Genomic DNA, 24364 nt, shown 5'->3' on the forward strand with positions numbered 1-24364 from the left:
CAGTATCAACATTAAGAAGAATTTTTATGAAACAAAAGAAGTCTTGATAATTTTTAAAAAGATGACTTTTATAATGCAAAGGAATTCCATGTTAAATAGCTACCTTAGTAATTTGTGTGGGCATTATATTAAGAATAGAGACTATTCCAAATTGTTTTTCATTTGGATTGGATAAATTACAGTAGATGTTTATATAAAGGGCAACTCCCTTGGATTTATACATATTCTTTAACTAAGTATTTATAGAATGCATTACAATCTTAAGGCTTTAAAGTATTTCTATTCCATTCTTCTGAGGGTACCTCTTTCTTCCATTCACCTTGATTCACAATCTCAGATTGTCTTTGACTCTTCCTTCTTCCTGAACTATTATACCAATAAAATTGCCAGAGCTTGTTAGATCTTTTTCCCCAAAGAATTTCATGTCCATCTCATTTTCTGTCCTTAAGCAATTCCCTCTTTCATTGAGGCCTTCTTTTTTTCCCCTTGACCCTATAGCAATAATCTCTTTACCTCAGCTCTCTTCTCTCGAGTTCATTCACTACACATCTGCCAAATTACTATTCATAAAAGTTGGAGTCTAACCCTATCACTCCTTTGCCCAAGAGGTTCCAGTAGTTTCCTCTTGTCTCTGGAATAAAATACTAACCTCTCTTTAAAGCTCTTCTGAGTCTAGCTCCAGCTTACCTTTTGAGGTTTTCTGTGACTTTTCTTTACACTTTATGCATGCTGTTGCTTGCACAGTATTCCTTTTATTTTACTAACATGCTTTTTCTATGAGCTATTTGCCATTTGTAGGATATATTTTCCTCTCCCCCCCCACTTCATGTTTCAGATGCTACTTCTTCCAAGAACTTGTTCTGATTGCCCCAAATGCCAGTACTTTCCACCTAGAAAGTACTTTGTGTCTACTTTGCATCTATTTTGTATTTTATTTTGTTAAGTATGCTTTTCTATCAATATAATGCAAGTAAGCATCTTGAGAGCAAGAATTATTTTGCTTTCCTTTTTGCCCCTTCCTTCCCCATTTCTAGCATAGTTCATGACATATATAGTAGACAAGCATTTAGAAATGTATAAGTGAAGTGTACCAAAGGAATGAAAAGGTAACATTAATACATTGCATTCTGGCTACAGATAATGCAGGGTATTTCAAGGGAATATCTTGTCTTTTGTTATGTTGACAGTGTCACTGTGTTGGTCAAGAATTAATGCTCAAGAATACTAGGCTGTTTGAAATATTTCTTTATGTAAGTTTTCCTTAAAAATGTAATGACATCATAAAACCTTGGCTATCTAAAATGGAGCTCTTGATTAAACATTCCTAAATTCACTTTGCCACAGGGTGCTGAAATCTCCAGTGTCCATTTCTCCTTGGCCAGTTCTGCCCCACTCCCTTCCCTAGGGACTGCAGGGTGCCTATAGAGCAAATAAATTTCAAGGCTTTATTTTCTCCCCATCTCTCCTTCCTCTCGCTCCCATCATATTGTGGGATCTCTTCTTTTCTTTCCTTTGTGTTATGAGTTTTCTTCACCCTCCCTGTCTTTTTTTAAATACTTGGCCCATGGACATTATATAGTACAAGTTTTAGGTCCATAATTGATAGTTGAGATAATTTCACTCGCCATAGAAGGAAGACACACAAATGAATTTTTAATTTAATATTTTATTTTCCCCAATTACATGTAAAATAATTTTTTTTCTCAGTTGTTTCCTTCCTTCCCCTCCCCCCAAAAGGGAAGCATTATGATTTAGGCTATCCATGTGCATTCATATAAAACATGTTTCCATGTTAGTCATGCTCTCAAAGAAAACAGACAAAAACAATCCAAGAAAAGTAAAGAACATGAAGATTAAGTATGCGTCAGTCTTCATTCAGACTTCATCAGTTCTTTCTTTGAAGATAGATGGCATTTTTCATCATTAAATTCTTCAGAATTTTCTGAATCATTGTATTGCTGAGAATAACCAAGTCATTCTCAGTTGATCATCAAACAGTATTTTTGTTACTAAGTACAGTGTTCTCCTGGTTCTGCTCTTTTCATTTTGCATCAGTTATTGTAAGTCTTTCCAAGTTTTTCTGAGAGCAACCTGCTTGTTATTTCTTATAGAACAATGATATTCCATCATAATCATATATGTCATTCCTCAATTTTCAAATCTTTGTCACTACTAAAAGAGCCTCTGTAAATATATTTGTACTTATTAGCCCTTTTAAATTTTTTTTAAAATCTCTTTGGGATACAAATCTAGTAATGATATTGCTTCATCAAAGGGTATGCATGGTGTTTTATAAAGCCCTTTGGGGCATAGTTCCAAATTTTTCTCCAGTATGGACACATATTTAAAAGACTTTTATTACTAAAGGTTGAGATGAAAAAATTTTCCCCAAACCTTCCTTTAACCAGAAAACATTTCCTGCATCTGTTGAGCACAATTTTACAGTATCTATTTTAATACAGTTGCTAATTATTTTAGCCAGATTAAATTGAATTATTCTGATTGGAGTAAGTTTAATCTGTGTGTATTAAGAATAAAGTTTAAAAAGAGAATTAGTAGTTTCTTCATGCAAATTGGCATATGGTTTCAAATTATTTTGAAGCATAATTTTTATCACTCTGAAGAAATATGCATTACAATTTTTTAAAAATAAATTTTTAAAATAAATTCTTCTAGCCACCTCTTTGTTTTCCAGAGTGGTAGATATTATTGCATGTATATGTTTATTTCTTGTACTGGGTGTCTTTTGATTGAACTTTTTGTTTAGTAAATTCAGTATTCTTCATAATGGCAGTTGTTTAACCTATTCATGCAGCATGGGTTGTTTAGTTGTAGCCATCTTTCAGATTTTTCTTTTTAATGTGGAAAAAATGTCATAGCCAACACAATTGGGGAACGGCATTTCCCCCCCTCATAAACATCACAGAAATGATTTCCAACTCATTAATTGGATACATTTTTCTGTTTTTGCCACTATTTCCAGCCTCTTTTTTATAACAACTGTTGACACATGTGAAAAGTTGAGCCTTTCTTTCAAAGATGCTTAAGAGATGCTCACTGCAAGACTTGTAAACAACTAATTCAGAAATAACCATTTAAATTCAGTGCATCTTTGTTGCAAAATGTTTTTCCGCATCTGATTATTAGTATTCTTATTTTTGTAAATCTCAAGAATCATAATGTTCTTTTTTCCAGATGTGATCAAGAAGACAGTGTTTTAAGAGTTGGAAGGAATATCTAAACACTCAGTTTCTTTTGGTGGTAGTATCTTAATATCAGTCATCTTTAAAGCTACTTAAAATATACTAAGCACATAGCAGTGATACACAAATGAATATTCAAGTCCTATCTCTGTTCCTTCCCCTCAATTATTTGGCAGATCTGGTCTCTTGCTACAGTATATCCCTGAAAAGTATATTGTAAAATGTATCAACATAAATCATATTAGGTTTTATTATGGGGATGTTGTTTTAATTGGTGGTTTTTTATTTTGACCAAGGACTTGACATTAAATAACCCTTAGGTTCAATAATAAGCCATAAAAATAAAATGTAAAGCTCATAAATCTATATCTGTTCAAAATAATAGGACATTCCACATTATGAAATATACTCTGTATATCAGTTATAAAAGGGATCTGAGTGTATATAAAACACATAAAAATAGCTACAAGGTGTTACAGATTTAACCCTCTTGAAATTGATTTGTTAACTAATATTATTAATTGAGCATTTATTTAACACAGGCTTATAGATTTAGAGCTAGAAGGGACCTTAGAGGTAGAGTCCCCTTATTTTGCAGTTGAAGAAATAGAAACAAAAAAATTACATGATTTGCCTGACGTCATTCTGCTACTAAGTGTCTGAAGCAAGATTTTGTTGAAGCTCTTCCTGACTTCCCAAGCCTGATATTTTATCTACCATGCTGCTGAAATGCTTCACTCTTCTTAGAATTTAAAAAATTCCCTGGATAATTTGGATAGTCTATACTTTTTCTTAAAAGCTGTCCAGGGAAATTGGAACTCATACCATATCCAAATATTTGAAGACTTAAAAAGTCTTATAAAAATAGACTTTAAAGTTGTGACAGTTTGGAGAGGATTTTCTTGTTTATTCTTTGCCTTAGCCAAAAATAGTTGACATTTCCATGATATATTGAAATATATAAAGCATTTTATTCAAAAGAATTGTGAGAAATAGCTAATTTAAGTAATAGTACCTGCATGTTACATAAGAAGAAAGTGATAACTAAGAGATAAAGGTCTTGTCCAGGGTTATATAGCTAGTAAGTTTTGGTGGTAGGTCAAGTTTGGGTCTCCCGTGACTCCAAATTCAGTGCCTTTCTCCCACTAATTCTGAAGGTAAAAAAGAGGTAAGAAAAAAAGAAGCTGGCACCAGCTTTGGGCAGAAAGGGAGTGGAAAAGACAAAAACTCAAATCTTATCTGGAGTTGGCAGCTAGAATAACTCTGTGAATATGCCTTAGGGCTTTTTTAGTAGCATTAACAAAACCAGTTCCTCATCCTTCATATATCTCCTACTCTCCCAGGGAACTGAGATAGGGACTCTGTGATCTGATATCTAAAGGCAAGAGAAAATGAAGTATAGGAGTTTATTAGGAAATGTGGAATGAGTGGACCAATGAAAAGAAGGATTACCAATGAAAAGGATGAGGAAAATTGGAAATTCATCTGTGCTGATGGAAACAGCTCTGAATTTCTAACTCACTAGTTCTCTGAATAATTATATGGAAAATCTATGAGTACTCAGTGAATTGAAATATGTAAACACAGTAAGTACTATGTTCTCCAAGATTGTGATAGGTAATATAACTGTATAATGGAAAGAATACTCTTTCTAAATCAGATAATCTGGATTCAAATCCTATCTGTACTGTTGACTACCTGTGAGAATTTATGGGAAATAACTTAATCTCCCTAGACCTTTCCGGATCTAGTCTAAATAAATGATCTATAGTTTTGCTTATGGATAATTAATAGATAATTTCTACAATAGTGACTTGTTTTTTTGGTTCCTCCCTCCCTTTCCTTCTTTCCCTCCTTCCTTCTCTTCCTTCCTCCCTTTCTCCCTTCCTCCCTTTTTTTCTTCCTTCCCTTCCTTTTTTCCTTTCTTTCCTTCTTCCCTTCTTTCCTCCCTCCCTCCCTCCCTCCCTCCCTTCTGTCTGTTTATCTAGAAAACTGGCAGTCCACTTCAGTCCAATAAAGATAGGATTATCAAAAGGTCATAGATTTAGAGGTGAAAGGCAACTTAATTGCCGCCTAGTCCAGTCCTTCAGCTCACAGATAAGGAAAAAGCTGAAGTACAAGGTACCAAGATCACCTGGTAGTAACTGGCAGTCAGTATTGCTACTCAGGTCTTTTGATTCCAACTCCAATGCTCTTTTTATTTGTTGTTGTTCAACCATTTTTCGTTTTTATTATGCCATACTAATAGAAGTGTTTCTTATTTTCCCCTACACAATAATTATAAATAATTCAGAACTCACTTCTTTTTCCTGTTTTATTTCCTCGTTTGTTTATTTTGTCTGCACCTTATTAATGGAATAACCTGTGAGGGATATTTCACTCCAAACCCAACAATTATGGATTCTGTTGACTTATTTCAAATCCTCAAGTTTCCCCTGGCTACATTACTTTAGAAACTCTGGAGTAGGGGTATTTGTGTATATAAAGAAGCATTGTATAAAACTTAATTGAAAATACCAACTTAGGTCTTAGTATGATGGATTTTTATTTTTATTTTTGCACATCTGGTGTCTCTCAGCTGTGTTACTTATTTTTGGAAAAACAGAATAATTGAAAGTGGAATAACAAATTAGCCTTTAAATGTATTTTTCTTAAGCCTCACTGATATTGTGACATACAATGTAGCCAACTATTTTGGATGTTTTAGGGACTACTTATTTTCATATTTAGGCATTTCCTTTTAGGATAAAATGTTAAAAATTAGTTACATTGTTTTAAAACTGATCCTCTTTCTAGTATTCATTCAACAAGTCCTTGTTGGCCCTAGAAAGAAAAAAGATTAAATGATGAATAGTTCTTGCCTTCCAGGAATTTATAATTCTGTCTAGGTGGAGGGGTGGAACATTTATAAGTATATATAAGTATAAAATGATGTGAAGAGGGAGAGAACATTAACAGTTAGGGGAATTAGGCAAAGCTTCCTATGGGAGTTAGGTTTCCTTGAAGGAAATAATGGATTCTAAGAGACAGAGGTAAAGTTTTACAAGCACAGAAGACAGTTTGTACAAAGACATAAATAGGGGATAAAATAAAAAGTTTGGAGAGCAGCAACATTGTCTTTATGATGATGAACTTATTAAGGGTAGTAATATGAAACAAATCTATACAGTTATACAGGAGGCAGACAGTGAGTAATTTTTAATTGTCAAACTCAGGAAGTTGTACATTTGTATTATGTCTTAGTCTATAATAGGGAGCCACTGAAGATTATTGAGCAGGAGAGTGACATTTTCAGACCTTTGTTTTAGAAGATTATTTTAGAGCTGATGATTATTTTAGAGAATGATGATTAGAAGAAGAAAGTCTAGAAAAGCGTGTAGCCTAGTCAGGATTTGTGAAAATAGTTCCGATCAGGTGTGAAGGGGAATAAAGGGTTAAACTAGGTGTGAGTAGTTATGTAAATAGAAGAAATGCCTAGATACAAGAAATCTGGAGGTAAAGTTGATAACACTTGACAATTGATTATATTTGAGACTAAGAGCTAAAGAATGAAAATTAGAGAAGAACAATGAGGTTGCTAACTTAATCTGACAACTGGAAGGAATTTAGCATTTTCAAGAGGGAAAGGGGGGAAAAAAGTTTACCATGGAGAAGATAACATACGAAACATGAGACATCCTGAATTTGAGTTGTTAAGACCTCCATTGGAGCTGTCCAATAAACAGTTGTTGCTGTCTCTATATCCTAGAAGAGCCATTAGGGTAGAATGGTATATAACTTAAAAAACAATTCTGTTTGATAGTAATATAAACATTGTGTAAGAAGAAATTAATCATGAGTAAATTTTACCTTTTTGAAAATCATAATTAAAAATAACTTTTGTTCCTTCAACCTACTATGACAGCTTTACGTGAACTCTATGATACTGCATTCTCTTCTGCATCTCTCATAATCTGGCACTGCATCATGCATTTTGTAATACAAACCAAAGATTCTGCATCCCTGGTAATTTAAAAAACAATGAGAATGTCATCAAAGTCAAGCCAAACTAAAATAATTTAATTTGAAATATGGAGGGTAACATTTCTTAAATAGAATAAAAATATTAAAATGACTTCCATGCAGACTGTTTCACAGAAAGACTAAAAATGTGTTGCTTGTGTTCTTCTATAAGCGTCTATCTTTAGCAGCAAATAAATATGTTAAGGAGATAGCTAGGTGGTGCAGTGAATTAGAGGGCGAGTCTTGGATTTCAGGAAACTCATTTTTTAAAATTCAGATGTCAGATACTGAAGCTTAAATTCTTTGCCACATACTGAGAAGACAGGATTTATTGAAAAAGACTATGATGATTGGAAAGATTGAAGGAAGAGGAGAAGGGGATGGCAAAGGATGAGATAGACAGATACTGTGTTGGCAGCAACAAATGTGAGCTTGCGCAGACTAGGAGGTACTAGAGGATGGAAGGATCTGGTATACTATGATCAATGGTCACAAAGAGGCAGGCACACACTGCTGACATCTGTACAATAACATGTATGTTGTCCTGTTACAACAAGAAAAAGGCCAATTTTCTGGACTATTTTTTCCTATTTATTTTAATGAAAAGTTAATTTTCCATTAAATATAGTAATTTAAATATTTCCATATTACAAAAGTGGATCAAGCAACTGAATCCCCTTTTTACCTGCTTCAAAAATCTAGAAATTCTGAATTCTAATAAGTAATTTGTGGTTTTTGACTGAATTTATTGCTTTAACCAGGATTAATCTTTTTGCTTGGCATTTAAATTATCATTAGATTTTTGCCTTGATTCTATTCAGTAATACTCAAATACAATTAGGTATCTGTGATAACCTAAAATATTTTTTATAATACAGGCTTAAGTGTCTTTATAATTCAATTTATTAACTGACTATATGAATAAATTAAGTGAATGAATACTTGCCTGTTTCAGTAAGGAGAAGCTTTACTGATTAATTACTCTACTAGTTCTATTTCTGATTCTATTAAAGTTTTTAACACTGATTTTAAGATATTCTTTCTATGTTGTTCAAGGCCAAAGATATCTTTATAATTTCTAAGGAACTGTTACATTTATAGGGAATAACAAAATAGGGATATGTCTGTTCATATGAGACCTTTTTTTGCAGATGAGAAAATATACCTTGGACCATTATTTCCTAATGTAGGCTTTACATTTCCTTAAGGTCCAAATTACTAAGGTAATATAAGAATAGTTCTGGTAGAAAACCTCTTTCTACCATTGCAGGATTCCTCCCCCTCTTCTGCATTTATACCCTTCTTCCTGCCCTCAATAAATAGCATAGGGTTATAAAGTAGACTATAGATTAAATATGAATAATCAATATGACACTCTTTCATTGAAAAGAATATTTGGAAGTTTATTGTTAACCTGCAAAAGTAAATTAACATAAGATGACACTTTACTATTATGTGGCTGGAAATCAGTCTCTAAAAACATTGAATCCATGATATGCCAAGGGCCTTCCCTATATCTTCTATATAGCAAAATCAAGTATGTTTTAATAAAGTTCAGGTTTTTTTTAACCTTACAATATAGTTTGAATTGGTCCAGAAACCATGGAGTTTCAAATAGGCTAATCTTTTAAGTATATAGTGGAGGGAAATTTGGGATATATGGAAAGATTATGAAAAATATCAATGTTAAGAGCTAAGATTTGATTGTGCCCTCTAAACTAAGACTATATCCATTATTTACAACTTGTAAAATAATTTAATGTGAAAATAAAGAAGCATATATTTCTGGATAAACATTGAATGTGAATGTTGTTTCATTTATATAACCACGGGGTGCAAATCAATCCTGCTCATTAAGGAGGCAGAATAGTATCTCCATTTTCAGTCTCAAGTAATTGTTATTTTGTACAGCTGTGCACTCAGTAGCCAAGAAGAAATGAGGAAATCTATTGCTGCTGGATTTAAAGGAAATAAGGTCAGTTGAAAGAGCTAGACAAGATTGACCTACAAGTCCAGAATCTCACCTATCTTAAACACTGGATAATTGGACACTGTGCTGTGAATAATGAGTATCAGTGTCCCGCTTAAAAGTTTTTCTTTGAAAGGAGTTGTTCATTACTTTTCACTTTTTCTCATTTTATTGCACTTTACCTATCTGCCTGATCTCAACACTTTATGTAATTAAATTATGTTATATGTTACATAGTGTATATGGCTAAAATGCAGTTTAATTCTAGAACTTTTATAAATTGTCTTTTGTGTGCAGAGATGTTTTAAAAAGTCCTTTCCTATCTGTACACTGCTGCCAAATTTAACTTGCACATTTGATCATCTTAATGAGCCTTCTCCCAGATCAAAAACTTCAGCAATTTCTCATTGCCTCCTGAATAAAAAACAAGGTACTTCACTGATAATTCAAAGCTTTTCAAAATTTGATTACCCCATCTAATTTTTCAGCCTTATCACACACTAATACAACATCTTACACATAGTAAATAAATACTTGTTGAATAAACAAACTTTAAAATGAAATTAAGGTATTATTTAGAAATTTTCAAGTTTTAGAATAAATTATTAGTATCCTCTAGCTTTATGAGTATTACTTTTAAGAGGAAATGTTTTTGTTCCTTTAAAAAAATTGAACATTTGGACACATAGCTATAATAGGAAGAGGATATTTTTTAAAATTACCATTAATAAATATTTTAAACAGTTAACATATACAGCACATTATACAAATTCAATTAAACTCTAGTCAGCAGATATTAATAGCTTATTATGTTCGATGGCTTCACTGTACTAGAAGCCAGAGAGTTTTTTATTAGTAGATTAGATAGATTAGGTAGGTAGGTAGATAGATAGATCCTTTTATCCAAGAACTTCAAAATAAAGGCAATCATATCAAAGTTGAATCATAGGATGATAAAAAATAAGGACTCTTAAAATGTCATCTAATTCAATCCCTTCATTTTACACATGAGGAAACTACAGTCTTGTGAGCTAAAATGGCCTCTAAGCAGCTCAGTCATGTAGGTAGTGAAGGGTAGAGCAAAAATTGGAACTTTACTTTCCTAACTTTCAATCTATTGTTCTTTTTACTACACCACACTAATAAATTACCCTTTATACACAAAAGTTAGGCAAGTACTGATGTAAAAGCATTGTATTAAGAATATTCAAATAATATTGACTTTTTCCTTCATACAATAATCTGCATCTATCTGAAATCTGTTGAATGGAGGTGTGAAGAAAGTATATAGGGTGCCATTATTCTGGTGACTTTCAAACAACTAAAAGCATCAAATAGTAAGAGAGAAGAAGATGATAGTGGTGGTTTTTAAATGGAAAGATTGTATTAATGTATACTTACGTACTTATATAAAAGGATGAAAGAGCTTTGCCAAATATTTTTTCTATTATATGTTCCTTGCCACAGAGATGAAATTTTGATCCTTAAATAGGAAGTTTTCTTCTTTGCAGAAAACTAATTTTGAAGCTGTTAAAGTGTCCTTAGATAAGTTGAAAGAAGAAAAAATAAAATAAGAAACAGAAAAACTCCCCATCCCCTTTTTTACTCCTACTCTTAGAAAAAGTGAGAACAGATGTAGATGTCACAGAATTGGAGAGTTGTTTATTTTATAGCTGTTTAAAGTTGAAAGACAACTAAAATTTTGATTTAGTTTTATTTTAATATTTTTGCTTATATCTTTGTTGAACTTGAATTGTTTCTTGTCATTTATTACTGAGCTCTACTGAAATTGAATTTACGTATTAAATAAGTATACTTGGTGTTTCTTGAACAATTTTGTTGGTAGAGCTTGCTTTCTTACCTTTTATCATGGCTTTTGAGGACTTAATATTTTGATATTTTGAAAACTGAAAGAGAAATGATGGAGACAGGGTGGAGACCACATTGATTTATATTGAGTGATTGGATACACATTTCTTTTGCGTGAAACTTTGTAGACTACTATGCAAAAATAATGTAATGAGGGTCCTCAGGTATTTTTTTCCCCCATTCAAAGAGAGCAGGAGTTATTTTGGGGAATGTGTCAAACTTCACTTTACTTGTTGGGGGGGGGGGAATAGATTGCTCTTAAGTAGCCCATTTGAATGAATGATTATTTGGAAAAGGGTCAGCTATTTTAAAGTATAATTTTATCTAAACTAAGAGAATACTCTTGATCCATAATAGCTATTACACCTCAGATTACAGAGGGAAAAAATATTTTTCAATTTACTTGACCATTATGCAAGAAATTTACAAATACTGGAAACACACTTCACTGACTTTTTCAGCTTTGCATGATGTCAGTGTATATTGTACTATTTTTGTTCCTGTAGCTCTAATAATGACAGTCTAGTTGCCATGATGATAAACAGTAAGATGCCTTAGGAACCATAACTAGTCCCAAGATGGCAAAAGGTTAATTTTGTTTCTACTGTGAACTTAGCTATTCAATAAACAATGTTTTTAACTTGCATTATGGAGTTTTTGAGGAGCTGCATTCTGTGACACAGGTTTTAGGAGTACTGTGCCCCAGTGCATTGACAGGCACTTTATAAATAAAAGAACAGGTTGAAGAGGGTTCTGGGCTGAAACAATGAAGGACTCTCAAAAGACATCATTATATGCTGCAGAAAGAAGGTAATGTGAAATACAATTTGGAGAGTAAAATAAACTAGGGACAGCAATTCAAATGACAGTAATTTGAGAAAATAGCAATAGGAAAATTTATAGGACAGAGCAAAAATTGTGAGCTAGTTCCACAACATCCAAAACCCAATAAAAGGAGATTGCCGAGTATTGTGGATTTAAAAAGTATCCCTAGAATTCTGGCACTGGTGAATCTACCTATGACAAATCTAATTTCTGACATCTGACTTGCTATTTTCTCAAGGCTGATTGAATTCCAGCCAAATTTCAGAAATGTTTATACTTAGAAATTTGGCCTGATCTTCTGAGGTTGTTCCAAGATGACTATGTGACTGCATGACAATAAGATTATATGCCTACTATGTTCTGTCCTATGGAGTTTGGAGGTTGATCTTTTTTGTTTCATCAAAGTGCAGGGTATACTGCAAGAATAATTTCAATTAGTGTTTAATATACAATGAATTCATTAGTAACTTGTTTCTCTGTCATTAACTTTATAAACTTATTGGATATAATCTGGCCAATAATATTTGTTCAGACTTTTATTTCTTAAAATGTTATTGCTTCATTTTATTTTTGTATCAACTTCATTTCCAAACATCTTTCTCTTCTCCTACATATATCCATCCCTTCTAAGAAAAATTAAAAAAAAAAGGAAATACACATTTTAATGTATTAATTAGTAGAATTCTGGTATAAGGAATTGATTTTTTTTAAAGCTGAAACCTTTTTAATGAAATAAGTCTTACTCCATACCACATATATGATAGCAATTCTCATTAGTACAATCAATATGTAGGAAAGAAGTGGATTATTCCATTACTTATTCATTTAAAAGAGGAATATTCCCTGTTTTTTAATTCAACTTCCAGAACCAATAAATTACTAGATTTTGCTGATGCAGTACTGATTGCTTGCAACTGCATTTTAGTTTTTTTTTTTTACTTCTTAGTCTGTTTTTAGTAGACAGAACTGCTGTGAGAAAGGGACCCAGAAGAACCCAAATTTTGTGTAATAATTTTGCTCATTTCATCCACAAATATATAGTATGGTTATTTCACTTCTCTTACTATAATTAAATTGAACCAAAGGCTGTTTAGGGGTAGTTACCTTCAAGTTTTTATTTATATACATTTTTATTTCTAGGTGAGGAATTTGAAATTGGAACAGGAGCAAGAGAAAAATAAAATCTTATCAGAAGCATTAGAGACTCTGGCAACAGAACATCATGAATTAGAACAGTCTCTCGTTAAAGGATCTCCACCTCTTAGCATCCTGAGTGAGGAAGAGTTTTATGATGCTCTTTCAGGTAAGTACAGAACCATTCATAATTTATTATTCACATGTGATATTTTATTGTTATTTTTCTTAAGAAAACTACAGCATTTTGATCACTTAAGTACTCTCAAAGGTAGGTATCAGCATTAGTTTCATTTTATGGGAATGAAAAAGGTAAAAGCTTGTCGATTATCACTCCTAAATTTACTCACTTTTCTTTTAATTTGTCACATTCTTTAGGGAGACTTCAGATTTTCTCTGAGTCCTGTCTTCACAGTCATTATGTTTTGCTTGGATATAGAGGTTATTTTCTTTTAATTAATTTTGCACCTCTTCTAGATAGTCCTTCATTTATGTTTAAATGTACATTTCAAATTGATATTTTTTTTCCATTTTGTTCCTATGGTGAGACTTGCCATAGCAGATTCTAGTTTTCCTTTTCTGCCCATTCTTTTTGCTTTCATAATTCTCATATCTCTTCCAAAACACTCTGAAATAGTATATTGTGCTTCCATGTCCTCAAATTCCACAAGATCCTTTGTCTTATCAAATGCTGGATAGTTTTCCTTTGTTCTCTAATATTTATGGACAGATGCATAAACTTGTTTATTATATCTGGAGGCTGTATTTCCTTCATCTGTTCATTTTTTCCCTGCTGATTTTTCTGCTTATGTTCAAGGTCTTTCAGTTTTCTTCATGGGATCTTTCAGTTTTTTCCTCCACTATTTTCTCTACTGCTCTCCTTCTGACTGACTCTTCTCTAATCAAATTTCCCTGAGGGCTGTGTCTCAGAACTTCCCAGCCTCTTCTCACCACTCTAGTGCTATTGTAGGTTGTTTTATGTCATTTGTAATTTGGGACTCCAAAGCAGTAAGAGGATGGAGTAGGTGGGGGAGGTATAGTGGTTAGAGTGTGAGATTGATTCTGACCTTGTTTGCTCAGTTTTTCCTATAGAAATTTTTTTGTGGCACAGAATGCTGCTGAGTTGCTGACCCCTAAGGTTCCAGCTAACTTTCACAGCTTAGAACCCAAATCTTTTCCATGTCACTGGAAAGAGAAAAGGGGGGCTTCTGGGATCTGGAGCTTGGTTATTTGTAAAGCTTTTGTTCTGGTTTTTGGGTCAGCTAGTTTAACTTTGCTTCTGGTAGCATGGTGGGTATTGGGGGTAAGGTACTGAGGGAGCTGAAGATACATAGCCATTCAGTTTTTTTTTTTTTAATTTTGAATTCCAAGTATCATAGACCATGGACATAAATGAAGTTGCATTGTCTTTGGTATATAATTTCTGTTTTGAAGAAGGTTAAGAGGTCATGTAGATCAGAAAAATGTCTATCTAGTTTTTCATCTTATTGATCAACTAACAGAAAAATCTGTCATCTACATTTCTTTGTCATTTTGTTCATTTCTATTTCTAGCATAATAGTGGTAACCAATAACTATGAAGACTAAATATACTATTTTCTTTTATCAGAGCTCTTAAAACTGCATAAAATATGTTCTTTGAGGAATTTATATTCAAACCTGATTGTTCAGAAATCTAAAGAAACTTCTTTTCCTAAGGGGCTTTTCAAAGAAAGATTTTATTTTAAAACTTAGGGTGGAATAGAAGCAGCTTGTTAATCAACTTTAGAAACAGTCATGATCCATTGTTACCACGCAGTTTCAAAAAGGATTTGAACTTCCAGAAGAGAGATTTTGGTGCTTGTGAAGTAGGCTCAGCATAGGCTGTGATTGGATTCCTAGGAGGTAAATGAAGGAGAGCAAGGTTCTTAACCAGAGTGTATGGAAATAAAAAGGAGAGTAAAGTGACAGGAAAAAAATATCAATGGGGTTTAAGTGGAGAATTTTGAGATTAGTAAATTTGTTACATAGAACACATGGGAAACATTGGAATTTCTTTTAGTAAATGTTTTTTAGAATAGAAAGAAGAAAGAGTCTGATTAATAATGGTATTACAAAATCTTAGAGATGGAAGGGATCTCAGAGGATATCACTTTAACTTCTGCATTGTGCAGGAATCTTCTATGCTGTAATTATATTTAAATGTTACTTTAAGATTAGTAAAGCATTTTGTTAATCCAAAGTCACAACTCTGTAAGACAAGTGTAGAAACTGGATTTATTACAAGTTGAACATGCATGTGAAATGCCTCAAGTGCAAAAGAGTCCACAACACAGGCAGAAACTTGAATATTTATGGATTACAAAAAAAGGTGGTCTCATGGGAAGAGGAGCGGGCAATTCCCTCCCAAATGGGAGTGGCATGGAAGGAAGAAAGGAGCAATAGGAAAGGGAAAAAAAATCAGTTCTCCCCTCTTCAAGGAGGGGAGAAAGGCAGAGTAGGGGAAGAGAAGCATAAGTAAGATGGCAAAAAAAGCGTTATTTCCCCTCGGGAACTGCCGGACTATGAAGAGATGGTGGTCTGCTTATCTGTATGGGTCGCAGCTATATAAATTAGTCTGGTGCAGACGGATTAGCATCTGCCTTGTAGCTAGTTCAGTTGTTAATAGTTGATTAACAAATTGCTTCTATTCCACCCTAAGTTTTAAAATGAAATCTTTCTTTGAAAAGCCTCTTAGGAAAAGAAGTTTCTTTAGATTTCTGAACAATCAGGTTTGAATATAAATTCCTCAAAGTACCCAGTCCAGTTCAACAAGAAGAGGAGGACTCCATCCTTGACTCGTTCAGGGCTCCTGCATACACTTTGGTTCAGTGTTTCTGGAAAATATGGCAACTCAAGAAAATAAGTTCAAGGAGGCCTTTTCAGACTTCCAAGATTATATGAATCAGAAAACATGAAAGCAACCAAGATGCATAGAGTAGCCATAAGCACATCTCAGGTAGGATTTAAATTCAAGGCCCCTGCCTACAGAGAAAAAAAAAAAAATGCAAACAATTATGGTATGTCCTTTCCACTTCATTATGCTGAAGTTTAGTCTGGCCTCAGATACTCACTAGCTTTGTGATTGTGGGCAAGTCACTTAAACTCTATTTGCCTAATCCACTGGAAAAGGAAATGGCAAAACACTCCAATATCTTTGCCAAGAAAACCTCTAGGGTCACAGAGTCAGGCATTACCGAATCACTGAACAATCAGGGTATTTATTAGTCTCTTTTTTTCAATGCCAAACCTTCTCAGCTCCCTCAACTCTTTTCTATCCAAAATTCATGATTAGTTCTAGCTTATTAGTGTTTTTCTTAAAATATATTGCCTACAACTGAGCAATGAATTTTAAATGTGGTCCAGGTGGATGCATAGTAGTAGGACTATCAATACTCCTTAATTCTGGACATTATATTTTTTAAAAATTAACTTCAATTTTTTGCAGTAACCAAAGCTCTGCCTTTTCTCTCTCCCAGATTTTCTCTTTAGTTGAGAACAAAAGAAAAACAAAAGATTAAATAATAAATAAATTAAATGAAAACTAAATAAATAAATAAATAAAATGTTAGATAATGAATAAATTAAAATAATAAATAAATAAAATATTACAAGTGTATAGTCAAAACAAATTTCTGCATGGGCCATATCTAAAAGATACATATGCATCATTCTGTACTTTGAATCTTTAACTTCTTTATCAGAAAGTAACAGATTTTTTTCATTTATCCCTCTAAAATCTCGGCTGCTCCTTACATTGACCAGTGATTTAAATCTTTCAAAGTCATTTATTTTTACCACTGTATAAATTGTTCTCCTGGTTTTGTTCACTCCACTCTTTATTCAAATTTTTTCCAAATTTTTTTTCCAAATTTATTTGAAACTACCCAATCATCCTTTCTTATAGCACAATTCTATGATATTTATATACCATAATTTGTTCAGCTATTCCCCAATTGATGGATACTCCCTCAGATTCCCATTGTACATCATCTCAAAAATAACTATAAATATTTTTTTATATCTCCTTAGTTAGGAGTTTATTTTGCTTAGGACTTCTCTCTTTTAATTTACTTTCCATATAGTTTTCCTTTCTTACCTTCTTTTTTTCCTTTTTTTCCTGTTGAGTGAAATGGATTTTCATATGCAATATATATGTGTATGTATATTCTTCCTGTTTTTGAGCAGTTCAAACAAGAGTAGGGTTCAAATTATATTTGCTTCTTGTAACACCTCTCTTGTTTATATAGATATTTGCTTGTGTAATATGATTATGTGAGGTCATTTTCCGTAATCTTCCTTTCTTATTCTCTTCCTCTTTCTTTATATCTTCAAGGTATAATAGAACCACTCCCAAGTTTTATCTCATTAGACTCCTTCTATGAAACAATAATAATAGGTTTCAGAGGAGACACATATATCATCTTTTATCATCATATTAGGATCATATTCCTAGGATTTTTGTTTTATCTATTATCATTATTCATTTATGTTTGTCTTTTTATAACTTTTATGTTTGAATTTCAGAGTTTTTCTGTAGTTGTAGTCTTGAATGTCTTAAATACTTGAATGTTTTGGAGCTTTCTTTTGTTTGTTTGTTTGTTTGTTTTTAACTAAAAGGTCGATTTTTCTCTCCTGGAGGACTAGACGAATTTTCCTGGTCAATTATTTATGGTATATATACTTAGCCTTCTAGAATATGATATTCCAAACTTTCTGTGCCTTTATTGTGTTGGCTACCAAATCATGAGTGATTTTGACTATAAACTCATTGTATCTCATAAACTCGAAGATCCAATACAGGCAAGAATTCACTATTTTGAGAAAAATTTCCAGGATAATTGGAAGCACCTTGTTTGAAACTTCATAAATAAATAATAAATGAAACAATACATCCTTACACTATTTATTAACATTCTTTAAGTGGTTACATAATGGGTATCTAAAGATAGACATACAGGGTGACAAACCAGAGAAAAGTAGAAGAAATTACCAGTATATATTTGTCATGGATTTTATTTTTCTTGTTTTCTCAATGGATGGATAAGAAAAGTTGGGAGGGAAAGAATTTGAAATTTATACTTGAATTTTAAAAAAAGAAAAGAAACTGCTTTAGTTCATTAGACTAGAAGACAAAGTACAAATTTAAAGAATCCACTAGCTACCTCCTAAAAGAAACTCCAAAAGTAAAATTCCTAGGAACATTATTGTCAATATGCAGAACATCCAGGTCAGATTAAAAAAAATACTGCAAGCAGCTAGAAAGAAAGAATTCACCCACAGTCAGAATCACACATAATTTGGGAGCCACTACAATAAACCTTTTCCATGCCCTACTCTTCCAATGTGTTCCTTTCTCCCACTCTTTCCTTTTAAGATTACCAAAACATGAGCCCTCATAATTTTAGTGTTTATAGGAGACACAAGAAGTATCATCTCCCCTGTATGAAAATATAACCAGTTATTCAAGTTGAATCCCTTACTTGTAATCTCATATATACCATTTCATACTTCTCTTGCCTCCTGTATTTGAACTTCAATAATTCTACTCAGCTCTGATTTCTTCATCAGGAATGTTTGGAATTTTTCTATTTCATTAAAGATTCATTTTCCTCTAGAAGATTTTCCTCACTTTTGTTACGTGGGTTATTCCAATCCCTCCATTTGTTCATAGCATTGTTTATTAAATCTTGTATGATTCTGATTGTGGCTCATTTGTACTTAATTGTTTTTTTTTTACTTCTTGCAATATTTTTTATTTTACCTGGTAACTCTTGATTATAGCTATAATGTTCTTGGCAGTTTTTATTTTGAGGTTTCTTTTAGGAGGTGGTGAGTATATTTCCACTTTTACTTTGCTCTCTGAGTGAAAGAATCATCAGATATTAACCTATTATTGCACCCAGAACAAATTAATGGATCCCCTGAGATCTTTCCCTGTTCTGGTACTTTCTGCTCTAGTGTTCCTTATTAGCTTATTATTAAGTTGCTATATCCTAGAATGCTCTGCTCAGCCCACTTCTTCCCAGACTGCATTTCTACTATCTGCATATTTCTCTGGCTGCTTTCCCAAACTACCCTGGGATGGAAAAAAAAATGACTCATTGTGACTTCATTTTGGATTTCCTGATTAAAATTCAGACCATCTGGGCAGTTTTCTTTTTAAGATTTCTTCAAATATATCTTCCTTCTTGCAGGCTTTTAAGTAATCTTCATTATTTTAAAATCTTTTTTTCTTGATCTATTTTCCAGGTCACTTTTCTTTTCTATGATATATGCTATATATTCTATTTTTTTTTGACTTTGTTTTAATTTTTTTTATGATGTTAAGAGTTTCAGCATGATTTATTCAAATTTTCAAAGAGTTTGTTGATTGGGCATGATTTGTAATTCTTGTCCAAAGCTATTAATCTCTTTTCGATTTTTGTGGAAAATTCTTACTTCTTTTCTAATTTTTTCCTGTGCCATTCATTTATTTAAAAGAATTAAAGTGTAAACTTTTTTTTTTTTTGTTAACTCTTACTCTATTTCTTCTAGGAATTCTTGTTGAATTTGTAGCTAATTGGGTTCATGATCTAGACATAAAGTATGATATAAATAAATTAGAAGAACATAGGATAATTTACCCCTCTGACCTGTGGAGGAGGAAGAAATTTGTGACCAAAGAAGAAATAGAGATCATTATTGATCACAAGATAAATAATTTTGATTATATTAAGTTAAAAGGTTTTTATACAAACAAAACTAATGCAGACAGGATTAGAAAGGAAGCAAAAAACTGGGAAAACATTTTTACATTCAAAGGTTCTAATAAATGTTTCATTTCTAAAATATATAGAGAATTAACTCAAATTTATAAGAAATCAAGCCATTCTCCAATTGATTAATTGGTCAAAGGATATGAACAGACAATTTTCAGATGAAGAAATGGAAATTTTATTAATTAGAGAAATGCAAAATAAGACAATCCTCTCAATGCTGAATGTTGGAGGGGATGTGGGAAAACAGGGACACTGATACATTGTTGGTGGAACTGTGAAAGAATCCAACCATTCTGGAGAGCAATTTGGAACTATGCTCAAAAAGTTATCAAACTCTGCATACCCTTTGATCCAGCAGTGTTTCTATTGGGATTATATGCCAAAGAGATCCTAAAAGAGGGAAAGGGACCCATATGTGCAAAAATTTTTGTGGCAGCCCTCTTTGTAGTGGCAAGAAACTGGAAACTGAGTGAATGCCCATCAATTGGAGAATGGCTGAATAAGTTATGGTATATGAATGTTATGGAATATTACTGTTCTGTAAGAAATGACGAAAAGGATGATTTCAGAGAGACTTGGAGAAATTTACATGAACTGATGTGAAGTGAAATGAGCAGAACCAGGAGATCATTATATATGGCAATAACAAGACTATATGACCAATTCTGATGGATGTGGCTCTCTTCAACACTGAGATGATTCAAACCAGTTCCAATTGTTCAGTAATGAAGAGAACCTCTACAGCCAGAGAAAGGATTATGGAAAATGATTATGGACCACAACATAGCATTTTCACTCTTTCTGTTATTGTTTTCTTGCATTTTTGTTTTCCTTCTCAGATTTTTTTTTTCTAGATCTGATTTTTCTTGTGCGGCAAGATAACTGTACAAATATGTATACATATATTGGATTAAATATGTATTTTAACATATATTGGACTACCTGCCATCTAGCGTAGCTGGTGGGAGAAAGGAGGGGAAAATTTGGAACAGAAGGTTTTGCAAGGGTCAATGTTGAAAGATTACCCATGCATACATTTTGTAAATAAAAAGCTATAATAAAATAAATTTTAAAAAAAAGAGTTTGTGATTAACCTATACTTTTCTTTGATTCTTTGATTCTAGATGTTTTAAAAATCATTCTCTTTTTCTAGGATTGTGTTTTGAGCATCCCTTTAGCCATAATAGCTTTTCATGGAAGGATTTTTTTTTTGTTTGTTTGAATATTTATTCATCCTACTTTCTGATTTCTGATGTAGAATTGGGCTCTCTATATATCTAGAGAGACAATTAGTTTAGTCCTATTACTAATTTCTTTGGGTATTGAATATCATGTTATTCTAAATGCTTAAGGAGAAGCTTATTCTGGGAACCTGCAAGCTTTATGTATCCCCAGTTATTTGATTCATGATTCATGCCAATAGGTGATTGCAGTCTCCTTGTTCTGAGTACTAAGTTCTTAAAATCAGTTTAGGTCTAATCAACAGTAGATTGTTCTGCTCATATAGAAAGTTAAAACTGCAGGCTTCCCTTGAATCTGGTATTCTTGCCTTTGTTGTTATTTTTCAAGCTTCATACTATACTAGAGTTTCAGACTGTAACAGAGACCCTGCTTTGCTCTAAGGCCACACCACTGTAGCTTGCTTCTAAACTTATACTCTTCTTTGTGTATACTAGTAAAGCCCATTATGTCAGCCCTGGGAACAGGTCCCATTCTTGATCCATCCTGTATTTGTGACTGGGATTTGAATAGTGAATGACAGAGCTGCCTGTTGGCACATGTTTTCATACTCTGCATAAGCTTGCTGTATCCCACTATGACTCTGCCATCTTCTCTTGCCCTTCATTGAAATGCTATACATGGGATGTTCCCAGTGTTCATAGACTTCTCATAGACAGTGTTCTTATGCTGTAATAGTCTGGGAAATTACTTACTGTGACTTTTCTTAGATTTTCCAATCAGATTCAGTCTACTACATTTTTGGGAGTGTATTTGGAGGAGGGTTGGTAGGAAGTTCCAGCTGTATTTCTTCCTCCTTTGCTGTCTTATTTTTTATGTACTTACCTCTTTGTGGTTCTAGTCATACAATTTAGAATTACATTGACTTCTTTAGAATGCTGATTCATGTTGAACTTGCACTCTATCAAAGTCACTCACTGCTCTATAAAGTAAGATTTATTTTTCATTATTTTTAGGCTCTCATTAATCCATGCTTTACCATTTCTCACTTTATGTAAATAGATCGCTCCACAAATTTCTATGTAAAGTGATTTTTATATGATGTAAATTTGCCACCATTCACCTCTTTGACTTAGCTTATATAACAAAAGTATACATTAAATAATACTTTTATATAAGTCATAAAATGTACTAAAATACAGACATATTAAATACTAAACCATAATAAGGAACAGAACTATGAAAGGTAAAGTTAATTGATAAAGTATGCAGAGTATACAGAGTATACAGAAAGGTTAATATAAAAATAAAATAAACTATGTGCTCCTTCTCTAGCCCCTATACCAAGGCTTTATCACTGGTGATTGGCTGTGCAACTTTTTTTTTTTTTTTTAAAGAACAGTAAAAGATGAAATGACTGAGGAAACAAAAGTTCAAGCTTTGGAACATTTATTAAGCAGAACATGCTATTTGCTTAGCAAATCAGGACCACTTCTCCCCAGTTTAGGACTGGATTCAGAATATGGGAGGGGACAGATTTTTATACATTAAAAACAATCAAATAAGATCAATTAGTTAAAAGAAAACTATTAACCAGGATGCAAAATTAGGTAATCTGATTTCTAACTAGAAGAAAGATTAGGGACTTTCTAAGTTGGGATGGGGAAAGGAAACAGGTACAATTTCCTGCAATTGGGTGGGGGGGAAGACCCACTTCCTTCAAGTGTCTATATTCAGTCAGAAAAACATAGAAACACTAATTAACCAGTGTAGAGAATAGTTTTTATATAGGACTATGGGTTCTTTGAGATGTATAATAATGAGAAAACTGTATCAGTCTTCAGATCTAACTGGGTTTCTAGTTAGCATAATCCAAATCCTTAGTTAAGGTCTCTAAGCAATAAGTAGAGGTAGTTTGGGTTTCCAATAACATAGGCTAGGTTCAAACAGTGCAACAGTGTCCTCTCCCGGTCTCCACAATAGAAAGTAAGTTTTTATTCTTTGTATTTTGAATCACAAGATAGAGTCAGGGTGGTTCACTCAATTTTCACTTGCTGTCCTAATCACTTTAATTCCCTCAGTGCTGTCTAGAAAATGATTGGATGGTACCTATCTTATATATATATATATATCTGATAATAGCAAGTAGTATTGTCCTCAACTAGTATTTGAATTTTTAAAAATCTTAAAAGGATTTGGTTCCATCTTACAAGAAAAATATTTGTTCAGATGAAGAAATGCTTCTGCCAGCTATTTGATTGTGAACCTTTTTGGTTCAGTCTCGAGTTTTGAAGTTTTCCAGGCTTTGCAGCTTTTATCTCTGTCAGATCCTGATAAAGAATTGTCATTTGGATTATTTTCAGAAATCTTTACAGAAAGTTAGATTTGTGTAATGCAAATTTATATAAAGTGTAGGACTGTGTCCTTAAAAATAAAGTATGCTGCGTGTGTGACATTTTGAACTTATTCCATAATGCTTATTAGTGTGGCAATGATATTGCTGCTGATTTATAAGTTAGTATGAATATGCCTATCCCTAGAATTGGGAGGAAGGAGTTGTCCTTAATACAAAGGAAAGCTACATTTCTTTTTATGGAGTTATAAAGGGGAAAATGCAAAAGTATAAAAGAAAAATGAGTAATAAATATTTCAAAACAGTTATTTTATAAATTATATGTAGTAATTTATCCTCTCCCAATTGCAAATCCAAAAGCTTCACGTCCTATTTGTACGTAAGCATACAAACAAGCTACAGAAAAATCTGTGATTTTTGAATGTTGAAATTCTTAAAGCATTATTCTTATTACTATCTGCTTACTCTTAATGTTTTTTTTAAGCAATATGTTAATGATTTTTTGCTTGCTAATGTTTCCTCTTCATGCTATTTTCATTTAAATGTTCATGAATAATTTACCATAAAATCTAATTGTGTAACCTAGGAAAGCCAGTAAATGTTCTCAGATTTTCTTATGTCATATACTTGAGATAGTTTCAAATATGTTGGAAAGTTAGGAAGGGATAATGTTTATAAAGAGCTTTAAATGACAATAGCGGGACTTCTGTTTTATTCTAGAGATATAGGGAGATACTAAAGTTTGAGAAGGGGTGACATTAAAAGAGTTTATTGAATATTGAAAAGAACTGTACTTTAAGAAATAACTTTGACAGTTGTGTGGAAGAGAGATTGGAATGAGAAAAGTCTTAAGGAGACTAACCAGAAAATTATTGCAATAATGAAAACTTAAATTAGGGTGAAGAGAGAAAATGGGCCATAGCTAAGAGGTGCCTTGGAGATAGAAATGACAAGACTGCTAGGTCTTTAAAAGTAACGCTGGGAATTGAAGATAAGTATTCAAGGGTAGATACTGTAGGAGTTATCATCTCTAATTCTGTACAGCAGAATC

General features: G+C 32.7%; 1 protein-coding gene across 3 annotated transcripts in view; it reads left to right on the forward strand.

Moving 5' to 3' along the window:
- The window catches only part of OSBPL1A (oxysterol binding protein like 1A), a 298973-nt gene that overhangs the window by 177507 nt on the left and 97102 nt on the right, over window positions 1-24364 (forward strand). For all 3 annotated transcript variants that reach the window (XM_051970326.1, XM_051970327.1, XM_051970328.1), the window contains one exon: window positions 13009-13171. In XM_051970326.1, the coding sequence (XP_051826286.1) occupies window positions 13009-13171 (163 nt within the window). The remainder of the gene's footprint in view (window positions 1-13008; window positions 13172-24364) is intronic.

The sequence above is a fragment of the Antechinus flavipes genome, chromosome 1 (assembly GCF_016432865.1).
Source record: "Antechinus flavipes isolate AdamAnt ecotype Samford, QLD, Australia chromosome 1, AdamAnt_v2, whole genome shotgun sequence".
Lineage (NCBI taxonomy): Eukaryota > Metazoa > Chordata > Mammalia > Dasyuromorphia > Dasyuridae > Antechinus > Antechinus flavipes.